General features: G+C 42.4%; 1 protein-coding gene across 1 annotated transcript in view; it reads left to right on the forward strand.

The window, feature by feature from the left end:
* Positions 1 to 20,629: 20,629 nt before the first annotated feature.
* SLC30A5 (solute carrier family 30 member 5) overlaps positions 20,630 to 21,291 on the forward strand; it is a 28,212-nt gene continuing 27,550 nt past the window's right edge. The window contains exons 1-2 of the mRNA XM_074952660.1: positions 20,630 to 20,905; positions 21,111 to 21,233. Of these exons, the coding sequence (XP_074808761.1) occupies positions 20,832 to 20,905; positions 21,111 to 21,233 (197 nt within the window). The 5' untranslated portion in view covers positions 20,630 to 20,831. The remainder of the gene's footprint in view (positions 20,906 to 21,110; positions 21,234 to 21,291) is intronic.

Consider the following 21,291-nt stretch of genomic DNA (forward strand, 5'->3'; position numbering starts at 1 on the left):
AATCATGTTTGCAAATGTCTCAAGCTCTAGGGACTTATTGTCTCTCTTTGCCACTATGTGATCCATGGGTAGTTGGGAGAAATCCGTTACATTTCTGTTCTGGGAAGATTATGTATCTGAACAGCTTTTTCCTTGGGTAACATAAATGACCATGAGCTGGTGGAGTGATTGGCTCAGAAAGTCTGCCATTTTATAATTTTATAATTAGGGGGCAGGGGATCTTTTAATCTGCATAATTTTGTAAAAATAGTAGACAGAAAACCTTTTCTCAAATCAGTCCATTCTACAAATAACGACAAATATTTTCATGTGTTACGTGGTACAAACAAGTTCATACTGTCATGTGGCTATTGACTGTTGCTTTAACTAAAGGCAAAAAAGTATGGGAAAATGCATAAAATATATCATCTGAAGCTAAATATTTCCAAAACTTTCTAAAACAGTCCTATTTTGAGTACATAGTTATATTATCAATTATATTTAGAACTAATCTGCCAATTTTGGTCACAATTAGACTATTTTCTTCAAGTTATGGCCCTTCTTGTGATTTTAAAAAAAAACTCAGATTAGGTGCTCAGTAATGTTTACGTGATACAGAAAAACTGCACCACTTCTGGCATCTACATCACCCTGGTGATGACCCCCGAGATATGTACCAAATGTGGTAGCAATGAAATTTTTCCAGCTGATGGGGAACCCTAACTCATTAATAAGACCGCTTTTAAAATCTTGCTGGTAGACGACAATCAATGCTGACTTTCAACTTCACTGCCACTGCAATACCCACAGATAGCTGTATGTTTCCATCCGCCAGGCAGCATAGAGAGAAGAAATATGTAGCAATTTATTATCGAATGACATAGCAAGCCCCCATCATGACTTCATAATGCCTGTTTTCTTGGGGCACATTAAAGACAGGACGACAGGCCAAAATTCATAGCCAAGTCTGGTTCTGAATCTGACTTTTCCTAAAGATTAGGGCAATTTGGATCCCCAGTGTTGATCCCGTCTGTAATACAGAGTGGGGCCAGCTACAAAGGGCCTGAGTCTGCTCTCATTTGCGCTGGTGTGAATTAGAGTAACTCCACTGAACTTAACTGAAGCCAGGAGGAAGGATGGTTTTGTGGTTAAGGCACTGGACTGAGCTGGGCTCAGTTAGAACACAAGAACTGCCGTACTGCATCACTATGGTCCATTTAGTCCTGTAACTGACAATGGCCTTGTCATTTCATCTCTCTGTGCCTTGGTTCCTATACCAGGGTAGCTTGCCCTGTGGGCTGGAGCGCCTGAGCCTAAGCCAATCCTGATTACAGGGGGAGCCCCACCTGTGAGGGGTCAGATTTCTGTATAAAGAGACTGCAGAGGTGTCTATAGAGACTGAAGGGAGCAAGAAGGCTCCTGCAGAGCCCTGAGCCCACAGGGGAGAAAGCTCAGAGCAAGAAAGGAAGCTGCATGGAAGAGAGTGAGGGGGGAAAAGCTCTCTAGGCTGAGAGGACTGAGGGAGATTCTGACAAACCAGGGAAGTGACTGGGAGACCCAGAGAATTTGAGAAGAGATGTAGGAAGTGGCCCAGGGAAAATCACAGCCAAGGATAAAGGAGCAAACCTAGCTCTTTGATACAGGGCCCTGGGCTGGGGAATGAGACTGGTTCCCCTACCAGCCCCATGGAAGGGGGCATACATACCCATTGTCAGGGCTGTCAAGTCCTGCAAGGGGGCAGCAGGCTGAGCTGAAGACTGGCTAGGAAAGAGCCCCAGAAAGGGCAGAAAGATTCTTTTGTTTCTGTTAAGGCATTTTTGGATTTTTAATTTGGTACAATTATGACCCCAGAAGAGGTGGACTAAAGTTGATGACCTACCAGAGGGTGGAGTTACCAGGCAGAGAAACTGCCACCATGCAGGAGGTACCATTGTCAGGGGCCGCTAGCCCAGTAAGAGAACGGTAACATCACACCTGGTCATGAGAGTGTGCCTAGCAGAAAGTAGCCACTGTGCTACAGTTCCCCAGCTGTAAAACAGGGGTGATAAAATATTATTTTACTATTACCTGCCCAGTTAGACTGCAGGTCTTTTGGGGCAGGAATATTTTACTGTGCCTTTGTGCAGCACCTAGCATGTGTACTAATAACCTCTGAAATGTTATAAATAATTAAAATGAAAATACATCTGTCAAAAGAATAAAATACAGCTGGTGATGCCTTTTCCTTCTTCATTTAAGGGCCGATACTGTGAGGTTTTTTAGGCCATAGTCTTCCAAACATTTATTCATTTGCTTACCTGTAAGCCCTTGCATAATCATTAATATCAATGGGACTAGTCCGTCACCTTTGAAGTTAGAGCACGTACATGAATTGGTTAGTCTCTAAGGTGCCACAAGTACTCCTTTTCTTTTTGCTAGTAGAATAAAGAGCTTTAGTGCCTCTAACTTTTGTGCCTAAGGGCCTTTGAGCCTCTACCGTATTGCACTGTGTGCTGTTGTGAGCCAGTGGACACAGAATATGAGTGGCTCTGGTAGCAGTGTAAGGTAATAGAGACAAAAGGATTTGGGCTATGCTGCCCAGGTGATTGCTTGAAGTTCACCAGGGATGAGCAGATTTTAGGGTAAAATTTTCTAGTCGTGTAAATTTGAAGTGCATGCAGCTGAACCAATATATTGCAGCTAAGGCTTTGTCCCTGAGTCAGTGTTTAAATTTACCAGGGCTAAGCACATTTCACTGCATCACTCTATAATATTGAGTAGCATGCTTCAAATGTGATCATCAGCTTCATTTTTCTCTCCTGCCCCCTACCCCTTTTTGGTCTATTGCTTCTATTAGCTCAAACAAAATAGTCTCACAAAGTGGGAGAAAATATATAGAAAGAGAACATTTATTTAAAAGTCTCTAACTCTAGCAAAAGGCTAAATACCCCTACAGAAAAGGGAGATTGAACCGAGCTTGAAAATGTAACTAAGAAAATCACTAAAACAGCCAACACGTCAGTGAATACTGTATTAGAATGCCAAATTACAAGTATGTTGTATTATAAATGATAACCATATCCCTATGTCAAATGATAAAATAGGTTTCTCTTACCCCAGTTTTTGTCTTGAGGTTATGAAGGGTTAACACATCTTCCATTCTCAACAGTCAAATGTGCCGCATAGCTGCTACTCCTGTCCTAGGAGAGAAGATTGAGCCTTTAAGTCTGCTCTCCAAGCAAGCTTAGGATTCCATTTGCAATCCAAACCCAGGATCCACCCAAACTGCCCCAAACAATTTTTCTTTTCCTTTCCATAAAATCTTGAATGTGCATCTTGTGAATTGCTTTGGCAATCGGTATGCAGCCAGCAAAACATTCTCTGATACGTGCCTATTAAATTTGATGGGCAAAGATATTAAAGAAAATGTGGCCCCATCACAAATAAAATATACAAACTCCCCAGGAAATCAGCAATGCTTGTTTACTCCCCCTATAACAGTTCTGTAACATTCATCCTTTTTCCTTCATATCCAAAGGCACAAGAGGAGACATTAGTATTTACCTTGTCAATGATTTGTTGATTAATGGCACCCTAACAAGTCTGGTAACTTACTATATATCCACCTCCATATGAACAATTAGGACACATTATCGATAATTATAATGCATCGGTAATCGGAGGGATCCTTTATACCAAAAATGAACCAATAAAGGAATACCCAGATTATCCCATTTTCAGTCACCTATAGGGTGCTGAACATTTATTAAGTTGCAGCAAGCTTCATAGTGTAACCCACACACCTGGTGGGTGTGGTATTCTGTCCCATCTAGTGGCACTGAGACCAGTTAAAGAGAGAGATAAAATGAGTTTGCTCTACAGCCTTAACTAATAGCCAGTTGGTTTTTAGCTCATGCAATAGAGGCTCTTGCACTAAGCTCCAGAGATCCCAGGTTCAATCCTGCCCATCCTTTAATGATACTACTGTTTTTAAAAAATCAATAAAATTATGACACTGACGCAAAACCAATACGAGCAAATAAATTCAGAGTTGAAAAATCACTGCCACACTACATCAAACCTGAACACAATAAAATGTGTTGTTAAACTAAAGCCTCGGTAAGCTGTCATGTACTTTTCCTGTTTTCTTTCTTCTGGACATTGGTCATCAGGTTTTCTCCTTTCTAATCAGTTCCTTCTCCTTGTTTTTTCCTACTGGGAGTGTTCCTGCCCCTGTTGAAGTCAATAGGCGTTTTGCCATTGACTTCAGTGGGGCTAGGATTTCCCCGTCAGAGTTGTGTTTTGCATTGTAGACACAGCTCTCCATGAAGTGTGTTGCACTGCCTACTCTGCACTGCTGCAGAGTTATTGTGTTATAATCTCAATGTGCTGTTAACATCTTTATACATATATACAATATGATGCAAAAATGGCAGCCCTATCATTGCTATATATTGTTACAGAAGCTATAAATGCCTTATGACTCAAGGATCTCCAGCCAGAAGAGAAGAGCTAAAGAAAAAAAAAAGCAACAAAATTGCCATCTATAATTTAAATGGGCAGCATTCCCATTGAAAAATGCATTTCAATTTAAACTCTATTAACAGGAAATTAGGAAATCTCCCATCAGTGTTATTGTTTATTTTATAATGAAAACTAAGAACATAAAAATACTATCAACACGAATGTTTGGTAGACCCAGAAATAAATTAAACCATCCCTATTATGTTTTCCCTCTCCCCATGCCTATCTTATGATCTCTGGTAATTTAAACATATGCAAGAAACAAAACTATTAAAGACACAGCGCGTATTGAGATTGAGAGCCAAGTCCTTGTTGCACCGAAGTAAATGAGAAAACTACCATTGACTTCCATGTAATCAGAATTTGGCCCTCAGGTACCAGCTGAACCTGAATTTACAATATAAATATCACAAAAGAAGAGCCTGATCCTGCATTCTTTGCAGACCCAAAACTTCCATTGACTTCACTAGGAAATTAAAAATGTATATTTTGATTATCATTTGTAAAACAGAAATATTGCATTTACCACACTGATCTGTTTGTAATAATGTTTAGCCCTTATATAAATGTGATCTACTCCCACTTTAAGAATGTGTTTACACTGCTAGAGTGATATAAAGGGGCCTTCATGTAAATAAGACCAGAGGATTTTAATCACCGCTATTTAGAAACACATGTAATGTAGATACATTCAATAATCCTATTAACTCAATAGTCTACTACAGAAGATTCAGTGTTTGAATTCATGGAGCTTCCATTAACCTGGGAAAAGATTTAAAACATTGTTGAACTTATCCAAACCTCATTTGGAAATGAGACTGAGACCCTCACATGATCAGATTTGCTCAGGAGTTTTCCATCACTTCCGTGTTTCAGCTACGCTGGAAATACCACAATAACAGTCTTTCTCATGGAACTTTTGTTCCACTTTGGTAATGTCTGAAATGAGGAAGTGCACAGGGATACAAAAATGAAAAAGAAATGCTAACCAAATCTTTTTCACAGCTCAAAAAAATAGGAAGATATAATTGCCTTCATGGTTGCAATGTACTTGATCCCCGCAGTACAGCCAAGAAAGCTTTGGGTTTTATCTGGTTTGAGTATGGTTTGAAGGTTCAGCATAGCTTTTATTTTATCTGCAGTGGATCAGCCATCCCTGAGTTCTGGTTTTATCAAAGTTTGCTTTTACCATATTGTGTTGTTAGCAAAGAATTTTTGTGTTTACAGTAAAGAAACGTGACTTGCACTGTGATACTGCTTGTTTTTCTAACTCCTACCCCTTCCCTATGCCCTGAAACCTTAGTCTCTGTAACACAATAAAACTCTGAATAGTGTAAATAAAAAACGATGCTCTATAACAGTGTCAACACACGTAAATGTGATGATGCCCTTCAGTGAACTGTGTTTTATAGGAGAGTCCCTGAAGGATGAAGCCTGTCAGTAGAATGATACCAAGTCTGGGGTGATGTTTTTTAGAAAGCAAAACCTACTTCATCTTTAGAACATCTCTGACCTCTGCTCAGCACACGGAGGAGAGGATGACATGCATTGAGCTGCTTATATAGTTTCCTGATTCTATATTGGCCTAGTACCAGCATGATGTAAAGCAGCTGTGGGACTGCTCTGAGTTATATCTTGGAATCATTGTGGATAGTGGGGGATTAGCAGAGCTGAGATCAACTATGACTCCCTCTCTCCATTCCCAAAACCCACCCACCCATATCCCTATGCCTAGAGGGAGATGGGACAGTAGGCATTAGGAGGTGGTTCTGCTGGCTTTGTGCCAGTAGGGAATTCCCCTTGCCAGAGGAATTTTCTGCTAATTTTTTACAGCCAGAACCCATCCCGTTTGTGCTGTCTATGATAAAGGGGTCAGATCAGAACAGAGACTCTGACCCTACGTTTTAGAACAGTGGTTGCCAAACACCAGTATCCAAGACCCCATGTGTTCAGTGATTCCTTGGCTGCAGAATCTATCACTTGCCACATAATTATGCTCCAGAGTCTAAGCTTTCATTTAAAAAATATATGGTTTCTATTCAATGTTGTGGCAGAGCTAACCTTCCTAACAGGAATTCTCTGCAAACCTGTGCACTGCTGTCTTCCTGATTCTTCAAACAGCTTCAAATAATAGTTGTAAGAGAGGTCTGAACTGCTTCAAATATAGCCCTGGGGTTTTAACTCTGAAGCCCAGCTATGACAATATTTCACTTCTGATCCTTTTAGCAGAAACATCCAGCTAACGGGCTTATCTGTGTGTAGGATGCAGTAGCAAATACTAGGGCAATGTGCAATGGGGTAGCAATATGCCATTAAAGCTTTTGGAGTGGGAATGAGAAGAACAAGACCTTCTCAATTTCAAGGGGGCTATTCACCTAGTAAGGTGCAATTGAGTGTAAGAATGGCAGAATGAGGCCCAGAGTACTCCTCTTTATTATAAGCACACCTGGCTCTCCATGCTCCTCCCTGCACCATAGCACACCCTTCATCGTGGAGCTTTCCTAGGGCACTGTAATTGTCTTCCTAGTTGAAATGTTCCCCATCTCTGCAGTACAACCAATTACGCTGACTTTGAATGTTTCACTGTCTCACTTTGCCCATCTCATCTATTACTCTACAGGTTCCTTTGTGCCCAGCTGTCCTAGCTCCCAGGGGCTCTTCCTACATCCAGGGATCAGTGGAGCACAGGAATGTCTCGGCTATGCCCACCACTCCCATGTAGACAGGGGGAGATGTAGGACTAGACCACCCAAAGATTCCCCTACACCAGAAGAATGCTCAAGGAGTTGGGTATGCCAAGCTTCTGACTGCTTTGCACAGGGGGCGGCATAAAGCAGACTTAGTGGACATAAGAATCAAACTATGTCATGTTAAGATGTGGCATTGTGGATGTCAAGTGGTTTCAGGTTTGTATCCAAAAGTTAGAGATGTGAGAAAATAAGCCTCATGACAGGCTCAAGAAGAACTATTGAGACAAAATGGATAAAAGCTGGCTAACGGATAAGTCTCAAAATGTGTAATGCTGTGGCCAAAAGAGCTAATGCAATCCTGAGATGCATAAACAGGGGAATCTCAAGTAGGAGTAGAGAGGTTATTTTACCTCTATATTTGGTACTGGTACAACTGCTGTTGGAAGACTGAGTCCAGTTCTAGTACCCACAATCCAAGAAGGATCTTGATAAGCTGGAGAGGGTTCAGAGAAGGGTCAAAAAATGATTAAAGGATTAGGAAATATGCCTTAGAGTGATAGATACAAAACGTTCAATCTATTTAGCTTAATGCAGAGAAGATTAAAGATTGACTTGATTACAGCCTATAAGTATCTACATGGGGAACAAATGGGCTCTTCAATATAGCAGACAAAAGTATAACATGATCCAATGGCTGGAAGTGGAAGCTAGACAAATTCAGGCTGGAAATAAGGTGTAATTTTTAATGGTGAGAGTAATTAACCATTGAAACAATTTACCAAGGGTTGTAGTGGATTCTCCATCGCTGACAATTTCTAAATCAAGATTGGATGTTTTTTTCTAAAAGATCTACTCTAGGTATTATATTGGAGAAGCCCTGTTGCCTGTGTTATACAGCAGGTCAGACTAAATGATCAACAAAGGTCCCTTTTGGGCTGGGAATCTATGAATCTATGAGACACAACACATCTCTCCATAAAAAATACTCTGATATCAGAGTGATTGCTTATAACTGCCTCAGGAGTCAGGGAACAAATTGATTATCTGAGGTTTGGAAAAGCTAGCTTTATTCTCAATGCATTTAAGAACATAAAAGCATGGGGTTGTGTCATGGACTATCTTGGCTAACAGCCATTGATGGACCTGTCCTCCATGAACCTATCTAATTATTTTTTAAATTCTTTTATGCATTTGTTCTTCACAAAATCCCCTGTCAAAGTGTTTCACAAGTTGGCTGTGTGTTGGATGAATAAGTACTTCCGTAGGTTTGTTTTAAACTTCCTGCCTATTAATTTCATTGGGTTATCCCTGGTTCTTGTATTATGCATTTTCTCCACATTATTCATGATTTTATAGACCTCTATCATATTGCCCTTTATTCATCTCTTCTCTAAGCTGAACAGTCCCAGTCTTTTTAATCTCTCCTTATACGGAAGCTGTTCCAGACCCCAGATCAGTTTTGTTGCCCTTCCCTGTACTTTTTCCTATTCTAACAGATCTTTTTTGAGATGGGACGACCAGAACTGCATTCAGTATCCAGGTGTAGATGTGCTTTTTTCTGTTTTATTTATCCCTTTCCTAATGGTTCCTACCATTCTGTTATCTTTTTTGACTGCTGCTGCACATTGAGAAGATGTTTTCAGAGAACTATCCACAATGATTCCAAGATATTTCTTGAATGGTAACAGCTAATTTAGACCCCATTATTTTGTATGTATATAGATGGGACTATGTTTTCCAATGTGCATTACTTTGAGCTTATCAACATTGAATTTCATCTGTCATTTTGTTGCCCAGTCACCTACTTTAGTGAGATCTCTTTGTAACTCTTTGCAGTCAGCTTTGAACTTAACTATTTTGAGTAATTTTGTAGAATCTGCAGACCTTGCCATCTCACTCTTTACCCCTCTTTCCAGATCATTTATGAATATGTTGAACAGCACTGGTTCCAGTACAGACCCCTGGGGGACCAGGTATTTACCTCTCTCCACTGGGAAAACTGACCATTTATTCCTACCCTTTGTTTCCTATCTTTTAACCAGTTACTGACCCATAAGAGGACCTTCCCTCTTATCCCATGACTTCTTACTTTCCTTAAGAGCCTTTAGTATGGGATCTTGTCCAAGGCTTTCTGAAAGTCCAACTACACTATATCAACTGGATCACCCTTGTCCACATGTTTGTCGAAACCCTCAAAGAATTCTGATAGATTGGTGAGAAATGATTTCCCTTTGCAAGAGCCTTGCTGAATCTTCCCCAACAAATCGCATTCATCTATGTGTCTGATAATTCTCTTCTTTACTATAGTTTCAACCAATTTGCCTGGTACTGAAGTTAGGCTTACTGGCCTAATTAATGTCTTCTTAATGTCTTCTGCAGTTTCCACAGTATGCATCCAATGAAGTGAGCTGTAGCTCACGAAAGCTTATGCTCAAATAAATTGATTAGTCTCTAAGGTGCCACAAGTACTCCTTTTCTTTTTGCGAATACAGACTAACACAGCTGTTACTCTAAAACCTTAGATAGTTATGCAAAATGGATACTGGCACTTTACACACACACACACACACACACACATACACACACGCACCTACACACATAAATTCAAGGAAGTTTTGCTAGGGCTTTTTTTGTCATATAAAAAAGGAATTGCTTCTGGTCATTCCCACACTCATCCTATTAGCAAATTTGAGTGAGAAGCTATGCTTTATAAAGGTCTGGCTTGTTGGCTGTAGGATACTGCTGCAGCATTCATCTAATAGAAGGAGGCTGTCACCTGTCTGGATGGATATTTGGTGGCAAAAGGAAAAATGATTTGAATTGAGGGGGAAATAGAGCCTGTCAAGCCAAAATGTAATGAAAGCTCAATCCCAGCCACTGTCTGTGGCATAGATTCTGAAGGCCTAAGCATGAAAATGGTACCTCTCTAACACAGTACCATTGACAAAATGGGAGCATATAGAGCCAGTTAGGAGTAGGATAAAATGAGATCAGAGATGGACATCGGGCTTTGAAGGGAAGAGAGGTAGAGGAGATGGAGTTTAGCACAATATATCCATGTCTTCCTTAACATTTCTTCTCCTCTCTTGTTTCCTTCCATGTTTCAGCATCTCTTCCCTCAGATTTCATTTCCATTACTTCCTTCTTCAGCCACAGCCTCAGTTCCCTATAATTCCTTCTCCTAACAACCCCTATATTTCCTTATTCCCATTTCTTCCTAAGCAATTCTCCCTGTTTTCCTAGAAAGCTTTCCGTTCCACCCTACTTTGATCCCATTAAATCTCGCAAGCTCAGTATGGTTGGCCTCGGCAATGAGATGGGAGACCTCCAAGGAACTGGAGGAAGTGGTGCTGGTGTGTTCTTATGAATCACTTTCCCTTCTGAGTCAGAACCAAACCAAAGTCCCAAAATGGTATTAGGGAGCACACGGTTGCTGGAGGTATAATTTTTAAATGAGGTGTAACCCATGTCCTGACCACTTTGATCCCATGGCACTTTTTAGAAGAGCTGGGATATCCTTCTCAGGATCCAGTTCTGGTCATTATAATCTGCCTGGCAGTTTCAGTTGTATACAGGTCACATCCTACTCTGTTGTGAAGTGCTGATATTTGCTATTAAACAGCTGCCATATTCTACCACAGAGAGGGCTGCATTTCAGTGGCAGGTAAAGTGATCCCTATATCTCTTGCATTCCTCACAGGCTTGTGGGCTTAATTAATTGGTTGATTAATTAATGCTTGGAAAGACTTTGAGGATCTCAAAGTCATTCTCGACATCCAAAGTATTATTAATAATTATTTATTTCTTTGATACTAAAATGTTCCCTTATTCTCAATGCCTCACTATTTCTCTCCTTGCTTCTCCTTCTTCTCACCTTAAGTGCTTTCATGAAGATATTTCCGAAGGCCAATAACATGTTCTGCCAGGGACAAGAAGTGTGACCTCAGTATATGTCCTGCTTCCACTGGGAATCAAGGTTGAGATCCTCAAAGGCATTTAAGTGGCCTAACTTCCACTGAAATCGGTGGAAGCTAGGCACTTACATACCTTTGAGGATCTGGACCCAAGCTCATTCATATATATACACAGAGAGAGAGAGAGTGCATATGATGGATAATGGTCGTCTATTCTCTCTGTATCATGATAAAGCAGCATTGATCCTCTTGAGGTCTGCGGAAGGGGAGAATAATATGTAACATGGATTCTGACTTCATTTTATGGCTTAATATTAAAATAATTGGAAATAAAATATGAACAGGAATATCATAAATAGATTGTAGTCTGAGCTCTGCTTTCTATCTCTTTTCTACAGCTTTCATTTATCTCTGTGTCCTGACAATAGACTCTGTGTGACCATGTCTACCCTGTTAGTTTTCTTCAAATTTCCCACCAGTGCAGTGCAACCAGGGGTAGTAACTGTGGGAGAACTAGTGTAGGCTGACCCCTGGCATTTTAACTACCAAGTCATCGAACGCAGCTCAGAGTCTAAAGAAGTTGCTGTATACAATGCCAGTGGCTTTCCTACTCTAATTTCCCCACCATTGCTACAGCCAGTGATACCGGAAGGGTGGGAAATTTGAAGTAAAAAGTTAGTGCAGACAGGTTCATGAGGCTCAGTTTCTAGACAGTGTGTGCTCCTCATTATTTTGAAATTATAAATATCACAATGGAGAGATGATGTAAGATACAACCAGATCAAAGCTACAGCCTTAATACTCAGAGTTAGTGTCATTTGTCTCTGCTGACATTGATCTTGCTTCACAGGTTTCCTAGAGCAGAACTCAGCTCTGTCAGCAAAAAGGGGTATTATCAAACATGTATCTTGTCAATTCTAAGGGAAGAAGTAAAACATTTCTAATGGTTCAGGTGTACTCAGACAGAAAAGGAGTAGGAGTTTTGGTCTCAGCGCCCAGCTAGTTTAGTGCAAAGTTACAGAAATACTTGAGGTGATTTCAATTATTTATTTCAGTTTATACATCAAATCAAAAACTGGTACATAGTGGAAAGTTGGTCTCATGGCTAAGGCACTGGACTGAGACTCAGGGGTTTGGATTCAATTGCAAACTCAGCCATAGATTCCCATGTGACCTCTGGAAAGTCACTTAATTGCTCTGTGTTTTATTAGCACAAGCTCATGAGTTCCTGCCTTGGCTAAAGACAATTATTAATGTTTTCTTCATAAACTGAGCACTTGATCCTGAGAGATGCTAAGCTCCTACATCTCACATTAACATCAGTAGTCAAATTCAGAAGCAGTTGCTGATCAGGTGTGCAGGCTGGTGGCCAGGGCCCTGCATGTCTACAAGTTTCCATCCTGAGAGGGCAGGTTTCCTCTGCCAAAGCTGATTCAAAGCTGTCCAGCCCCACCCCTCTGAGTCTGTAACACCACCCCCACTGTCCTATACATCCATGGAGGTTGCTAAGGAGTGAATTAACAGAGAGGCAATACCTCTTCTGATGCTCTGCATAGGGTTCAGGCTCCCTCCAAATGCCTATGAATCAGGAAAATACTGCTGTCCTTTGCCAGCAAAGCCATCTGGCAGCTCCAAACCAGAGCTGTCAGCCTGGAGATTTTGAAATTAAGGGAACCCACTTTTGCAGGACACTACAATTACAAGGGAGAGCATCAGAGCCTCTAGGGACCACCAAATCCCCACTCACAGATACCAGTTTTGGAGGGGGTGTGCTGTGTCTGAGCCCCTCCTCATCTCTCTGCCTTCCCTGTGGAGGCTGCACTGCAAGGGTTCATGCAACCCCAGGAGTCTGTTGGCTCCTTTGTACCAGATAGAGCAGCAGGATCCTCAAAAGGTAGGTGGAGGGGCAGAGAGGTAATCTGCCCCCCCTTCCGGCATGCAGCAGGTCCAGACTGCAGAGTAGGCGAGGATCTTCTCTGTGCCTTCCGCTAGGCCCACTCAGTATCAGAGCTCCCCTAAGCAAGGAAGGCAGGATTTGGGCCAAAGACTGTTGTAGTTGCTTAGTACTGCTGATATCACACTGTATATGAGCAAGCAGGATAGAAAGGAAAATCAGTGGTATATTCCTGTATTTATAAAATCAAGTACCAAGATTGCTTTATTGTTAAACAAAAGTTTTCTGATAATATGAAATTAAACTGACAGGAAATAACACACATGTTAAAATGTGGGACGATAGATGCTGCAGGATTTGCTTTACGTAAATTTGATCTGGCACTATAGTCTGCTACTGATTTGATAAGGAACAGAGCTCACACACCATCTCAGCAAGTCTGAGCATGTTTTCTGTACTGTTTTATTTTCTGCTACATTGACCTCAACTGATAATTTCCCAGTAAAACCACAATAAATGGGTTATGTCACATTACAGGAAATCGCAAAATCCTCTCAAGTGACTGATTTTCAGGAGCTTTCCTGATTTTGCATCAAATCTTTTGCCTTCTCAATCTGCTATTGTTTCTGAGTCAATACTGGAGCTTTATAAACCAGAAAATGTCAGATTTTAAAGTAACAGTAAAGCTTTCTTATTACATGGGTTCCTTTATCTAAACAAATTAAATATATAGGGACTGATTTTTCTCTCACTTATAGCAGTATAACTCCACCAGCTTCAACAGAGTTACCCCTGATTTACAACAGTGTGAGAGGAGAATCAGATGCACAGTAAACAAAGTCATTATAATCCTTTTTTGAAAACAGCCCCCCCCTTTCCCTCCTCCCCCCTAGAACAGATGCCAATCTTGGAATTCTCCGCCACTTGCTGTAGATCTCATTACTGGATGCAGGCAATAAGAACTGAGCCAAGGTCCCTGGAATGTAGTCCTTTGCATGCTTCTCTGCAGTGGCTTTGTGTGCTTTCATACCTGGAAAAGGCAAGTGCGGGTGGTTGCATTAGAATGGGAAGAAGAATAAGAAGTGAAGTCACAGCAAACTTTGTGTCCCCTTATTCTGAATCAGAGGGAAGAGAGACACAGACATCCTCTGCCACTCTGGTTATGTAGTTAATCCCAAGAAGTTTTTGTGGAACAGATGTCCAAATTGCCTTTACTCAATAAACACAAAGCTATAAAGGTATTTTCTGAACAAAATACTTAATGATTGCATTGACTGAACAACTTATACGTGGAATACATACCCATCTATTATAATCCTTATGCAATGTTGTGAAAGAATTCCTGTATTCCATTGTCTTTATAATGTTGTTGTTTCACTGTTTTAAAAGCTTTTATTTTCAATATTTCTGTCTTTATTGCTGGTATGGATTTTTCTCCTGTTTTTTGGTCCTTTTAAAATATGCCCAGTACCTATCTACTTCCTTCCAATTTCCTTTCCCCATTTTCACTTTCTTGAAACAGGATGTTTTTTCTTCCTTTTTCCCATTTCCCCCACCTTTCCACAGCCACTGTATGTCTCTCTTCAACTCCCAGTCATTCACCAACTTTTTCAACTCTCCAGCTGCTGTCTTCCAACTGTCTAATTTATAATTCTCCACCTAAACTTTGTGCTGTTTGTTAACATCTCCCCCTTCTGGACATAGGACTCATGACATGTCAACTCCACCTTGCATAAGTAAATAAACCTTTCAGTAACGTCCCTGTTTATGAATGCAACAAGATGATCGGGTTCTATTGCTATTATTTCTGTAAAGCATAAGCACTTCTGTAATGCTTTCATTTTCCAGCAGCCATACTGCTATGTACTCTGATACCTTCATCATGCCTCATAAGCTAAACAGTATTGTGCTGGGTTGATGCTTGGGTAGAAGACCTCCAAGAAACAACTGGACACTGCTGAGTGTGATTCAGTAGGTGGTACTCACAGAAATAGAATTAAGGGTGGGTAAGATAAACAAATGCAGACTGGAATCTCTCTTTTTCTGACCTGTCCACACACCGCACCTGTGGAAGGCCCCTGAGAGATACTTAATCAATGTCCATACTGACAGGTTTCAGAGTAACAGCCGTGTTAGTCTGTATTCGCAAAAAGAAAAGGAGTACTTGTGGCATCTTAGAGACCCCTCTCCCAGTTCATTTATCAATTGATCTGAAATTTATACTTGGATGCTTTTCCCAGAGTAAGTACTGACCCAATGCCTCATAATGGTGTTAAAAGGTCCCACGCTGCTGGAGATGCCATATGGATGAGCTAAAACCGAGATCCTCACCTCTTGTGATCGTTAAAAATTAAAAATTCCACAGCACTTTTTGCAAGAGTCAGTGTTGTTAATGCAGGGCGTTAGCCCAAATCCAGTTTGGATAATTACATCCTACTCACTAAATTCCCCCTGAAGTTTCATTTGATTATTGTAATCTTCACTTCTTGTCCTAAACTCTTCTGTAGTGTTGCTGTAAACCAGTGGTTCTCAACCTGCAGCCCGTGGGCCACTTGCAGCCCAATCAGCACAGAGCTGCAGCCCATGTGACATCCTCAGGGCCATAGATGTAGTATTGGATGCGGCCCACAATGGTAAATAGGTTGAGAACCACCACTGCTGTAAACTAATAAATACTTTGTTTCTTATCCAAGATGTAACTACTTTTCATTAGTGGATGAAGTACTCCCTGTGAGAAGATTTTATTGTTACGCTGGGAGTAAAAACTTGGTAAAGCTGGTGGGAATAACAGCTGCGCTTCATTCAGGATAAATGTAAATAACAATAAAACTCCTTTAAGTAACAAGATAGTTGAAAAAATAAATACCACTACTCATATCACAAGTCACATGCCAGGAATCTGAGCTGTGTGGGTGGAGACAGTTGACTGGAGGCTGAATGCAAATCTGGGGGATGGCTGGCTGTTTGATAGAGATGTGTGCGTGAGAGACAGGCAACAGATACACCACAGAAACAGACAGAAAATCCCTCCAGTCTCATAGGGTGCACGAAATTCTAGTCTTGTTTAATACATGAAAAAATCTAAAGCCAGCTGAGCACTGGGGGGACTTGTAATTTAGACCACATCACAAAATGCTTTAAAACTTGATAAGGAAAGCTGTATGTATCATGTTCAAGTTTAAAGACAAACAAGTTTATACTCAAAAGCAAGAACAGAAGATCTAATTAAGAAGTAGTGAAAGCATAAAAAAATTCTGTAAAAAATGTTTTTGTCCTAAATGCTGCATATTTTTACCGTTTTTAAAATATAGTGAATCACAGTTTCACTCTTAGTTTTGCTACAACAGCAGCTTGTGACTTAAATCCTCTGGTGTACGGTGCTGTGTATAAAGCGCCAGGAACAATAAAAAGTTTTAAAAGTGCAATTCACTGAATGAAAAAGTCACATATCAGAAAACAGTACAGCTGGATACTTTGATGTTTCTTTTTAACACCAAGCAAGTTCCGGTGTTGAAAATCTCAGATTTTCTAAAGCTTGAAGGGTTAAGAGACAAGGGCTGATGTTTTTGACCTGTAAGCTGCAATTTCTCTAAGAGCTGGCACTGTGGTACAATTTGTCATGATCCAAACAAGATAATATGGTGCTGCAAAAACGCATTATTAATTATTGTTGTGGTTAATTAACATTGCAGTAGCACTTAGGAAGCCCCAATCAGGGTCTAGGCACTATACACAAAAACAATGAAGCGCTTACAGTCTACTCCTTTTACTGCCCTAAGATTTGCATAAGTATTCGCCATTATGATTGCAAATGTGACAATTCAATGTTGTCTGCTATTTTAGACTGGGTGTCCTGCAGGGTTGCCACTTTTCCAATTGCTGGTAACCGGACACCCAAGACCCCATCTCTCCCCGCAAGAGTCCCCCCTTGCTTGCTGGATCATCTCCACTGTCCCCCAGCTGTGCTCCTCTGCTCCGGGTTAATGACCTGGTGCCTACCCCGGCCCTGCGGTAACCGGACTTTTGGTGTCCGATCAGCACATCTGACTGGACGCTGCCAGATCCCCTTTTAGATCAGAATTTCCAGTTGAAAACCGGACACTTAGCAACCCTAGTGTCCTGCCTGATATCATTTGTATTGTAATGCTGGCAACAGACTATATTTCACCACCCCTTTGGGGAGCCTCATGAAAATGAGATGTTTATATTATTAGTAGGCTTGGAAGGTTTTGATTTTTATCACTAAATGTTGATGTCACTCTATGCACACAAACCAATAAAAATATTTCTATCAATAATCATGAAAATTTACAGATAGGCAACGAAAGAAAAATGCTGCCTGAGAACTTATTAGAGTCAAAATCCAGTGATTTAGACTTCTGAATTAGGCTTATTACAAATGGACTACGAGTAAATGAACAGTAATAACAGGTATGATTTGTTGATTTAAAGCTATTTCCTTTTTAAATTTTGACATGTGATGTCGACAATTTGTGTTTTAACAGTTATAAAGTTTTAACTTTTTGAATCTCAGTGTCTGCTGTCATTAAATAATTGACTGACTTCCCCCTTCCCCTCCAAAATTTTCCTGCCATTGTGAAAATTTAAATTAATAAAAATAAAAAATGCATAAACACCATAATTTTGTGCAACTGTAAAAATTTTAAGATACAAATATTTAAAAGTGCTTTAAAATAAATATCAATATTATAGGTCAAAATTATTTTAAAATATCAAATTCTGCAAGGCCCAATTATGAGGTATCCTAATTCGCAATACATTTACTTGAAATAATCTTGTAGGAAAGGAGAATTTATAATCTGATGCATAATAAATGCATTAGTTTCACTTATCTACAAGTTTATCAGGTCAACTGCCTTCTGATTAAACATGCATAGATGCTTTATAAGTGCTTCTTGGAAGCTTCCCCTTCAGTGTTGTTATATCCTTTTAAAAAACACAAAAGAGACACACTAGCCCCAATATCTCAAGTGATTTTTTTCCTTCCAGCCTGTTCTGCATGCAGGTTGATTGTTTCTGAGTAGCATTAGATGAGGTGAAGTGGCTGCAGCAATGGAAAATGACTAGACTCAATTTATCTGAAGTGCTATCTCCAGTGCCTTATTTACATGATTCTTGTCAATTTCTATTCATTCTGGGAGACAAGAGGACAGAGACAAACACAGGGCCAGATCATTCCTTTTAAATAAAATAAAAGTGCCCCACAAAAATGCAAAGGAAAAGATATGCACAAAGCTGCACTACAGGAGGGTTGCTCTTGCTGCACTGTACCATTGATCAAATTACAGTCCTATCCCATGTGCATAGGCTGCAGTGGGCATAGTTAGTGGTAGCATGGTATAAATAAACATGAAGAATGGTATCAAAACCATTGGAAAGGCTGCTCATTTACAGTAGTTGAGAAGTTCACAAGAAGCAGGGTGACATCAATCAGGACACTGAGAAAAATCACTATTCTGGCTAGTCCTGTGCTTACTGGCTGAAAGAGAAAGAATCAGTCAGTGCAAGCAAAGCTCTCATACTAGTCTAAGACAGTCGGACACAGGAACACTGTACATCAGCATGCAGGCAGTAGGCTGTAAGGGAAAGTGATCTTTGCAAAATATGGCAATGGGTGCCAAACTGAAGGTGGCACTAATTAAAAGTTTGGTAAAATGTACCAGTACACCTCCTTTTCCCACAAACAAGTGGATGTTGCCACATTCCTGGCAGTTATTTCAAGTCTCTGGATTGGGAGTCTAGCAGCATGTCTGAAATGATACGGAGCATCAATGGGCAGCCTTGAGAAATAAGCACCCGCACAGACAAAAATCAACAGAAATAGATCTATATAATAAGCAGTAAATGAAAGTAAAGAACACCCATCTGAAAAGGTAAAAGGGCCTAATGTAACACAAGATTTTTCTGTGTTACCAGGTTATCCAAATATAAGTCTCTGTGTAGTTAGATATTTTTTCCATCTTAATTGAAAAAAGATTAATGGAGTTTTTGACCCCACAGCTTTTCCTTTCTATTAATTTTTGAAAACTGTAACCTTATTTATAAAGACAGAAAAATTTAATGCTTGTGGACTATGATTTTGAACACTCAGACGTTAAAGTATCATCCCTACGTGAGAAAACTATATGCTGATTTCTTTGATTTGTGATGTAATGTAATGTCAAATTACAAAGACATTTGAACTGGCATTAGAATTAATCACCTCACTGAATCAGGTCCTAAATCCAAACATAATCAGAAGAGTAGTCAACCCTTGTCCAAGCAAGTGCTCCATAGCATGTGTAAGGCCAAGACATAATCGTACATCGGCCAGCCCACCACCTGTTCAGTGCAGCTTTGTCCCACATACACATCCCTCCCCAACATGTCTGAGTTCCCTGGGACCAGGTTTTAACCAGGACTAGTTGATACCATGTTGCACACTCTTTGCCCTGGCCTATGCTGACATGGTCAGCATTGTGTCAGCTCACTCAAACCTCCACAACTGTGTCTGATGGTGGTAATGTTGCACAATGTAAATAAGCCCTGTGAACACATCTGGCCCACGTGTGTAGGAGAGAGCCCTTGGTGCTTAACTTGAGCCTGGTAGTGCCTTGGTCTGAGCACCAAACTGCTGCAAATTACACATGCGTTCTCTGTGACAGCCACGCCAGGAAGGCCAGACCCACAGGGAAATGGAGGAGAGGTAGAGGCTGCTAGGAAAAGCTGAAAGAGGATTGACTGATAGAGAGATCCCCATGGGGAGATGGACAGCCTGGGTTGCCACTGGCAGGCAGATGGGAGGGGGAGGCCAGGCTGACGTGGGGGACAGATAGGGGGAGGGAGAGGCTAGGCTGTTCGGGGGGGGGGGGGGCATAAGGCAGGCTGCTGTTGGGAAAGTGGGAAGCCCAGGCTTTAGAGTGCATGGGGGAAGTCCAGGCTGCATGGAGAGGAGGGGACACAGGGCGGGGGAGGTTCAGTCTCACAGGGCAGAGAGGGTACAAGGGCAGCAGGAGGCCCAGGCTGCATGGGGAAGAGGGGACACAGGGGCAAGTGGAGGCCGAGGCTGCATGGAGAGAGGCACGGGGCAGGGGAAGGCTCAGGCTGCACGGGGGGGGGGGGGGAGGGTGCAGGGCAGAAGAGACCTGTGACACTGGTAGACCAGGTGCCAGCTCTTGCCAAGGCATCCGCTGAGCACTGACAAATTCATAGCTGGAAACTAGAGCAGCTCACCTATATGTTAGTGTTGTTCCAGTTCGGTGTTAGACTGATAAAGGTGGGGCAGGGCGGGGGGAGTCAGTGGGACAGGGGCAAAGGGGGCAGTGAGGGTGGGGGGAGGGGGAGGAGGAGGAGGAAGGGGCAGGGGCAGGGGCAGGGCAAGGGGGGGTCAGTGGGACAGGGGCGAGGGGGAGGGGGAGGGAGAGGGGAAGGCAGGTCAGGGGAGGCCCGGCTCACTGCCCGCCCCGCATCGGGCAGTGCCAGTGACCCGTTCCCTGCTCTTCCCCCGCGCTCCTCAGAGGGAGGTCGCTGGTGCGTTCAGCATCCGCCCCAGGCCGTCAGGTGGCGCTGCCGCGAGCTGGGCCCTGTCCCTAGCCGGGCGGGTCCATTGGGCGGGGAGGGGGAGGGCGCGGGCGCTCCCCCGCGCGCCGCGCTGTAGTGAGGGGTTCCGGCCGCTGAGGACGTGGCTGGCCCGGCTCAGCTTCCGCAAGTGCCGCTGCCGGCCGCGGCCTACGGGCCTTGCCTCCCTCCGGAGCTCGGCGTGTGAGCGCGCCCGGCCCAAGCTCGCAGCACGCGGAGGATGAGGAGGCCCCGCGGCGGGGGAGGCGGCCTCCGCGGCTCCTGAGACCCGGCATGGAGACGACCTACAGCGGCGAGGCCCTGGCCGGAGGCGGGGGGCTGGGGCCCGTGGATGTGCCCAGCGCCCGGTAACTGCCGCTCCCAGCGCGGGGAAGGGTCGGGGGACTGGGAACTGCCAGCAGGGGAGCCCCTGCGCTGCCCGGTCAGGCTGTATTTCACCCAGTGCCCGGGCGGGCTGGGGGCCTCTGAGCCAGCCTGCGTCCCCGAGTGGGTCTCGGTCCGCGTTGCCCCCCCACGCTTAGGACACGCCTGTGATCATTTGTTCTTTTGCAGGCTGACTAGATACATTGTGCTGCTGTGTTTCACCAAGTTTCTAAAGGCTCTGGGACTTTTTGAATCCTATGATCTCCTGAAAGTGGTCCACCTTGTCCAGTTTATCTTTATAGTACAGCTGGGGTAAGTGTGCTGCTGTTTAAGCCTTTTATAACACTGCTGCAGCGTCTTCCTTTTGAGA

This window comes from Natator depressus, chromosome 5 (genome assembly GCF_965152275.1).
Source record: "Natator depressus isolate rNatDep1 chromosome 5, rNatDep2.hap1, whole genome shotgun sequence".
Lineage (NCBI taxonomy): Eukaryota > Metazoa > Chordata > Testudines > Cheloniidae > Natator > Natator depressus.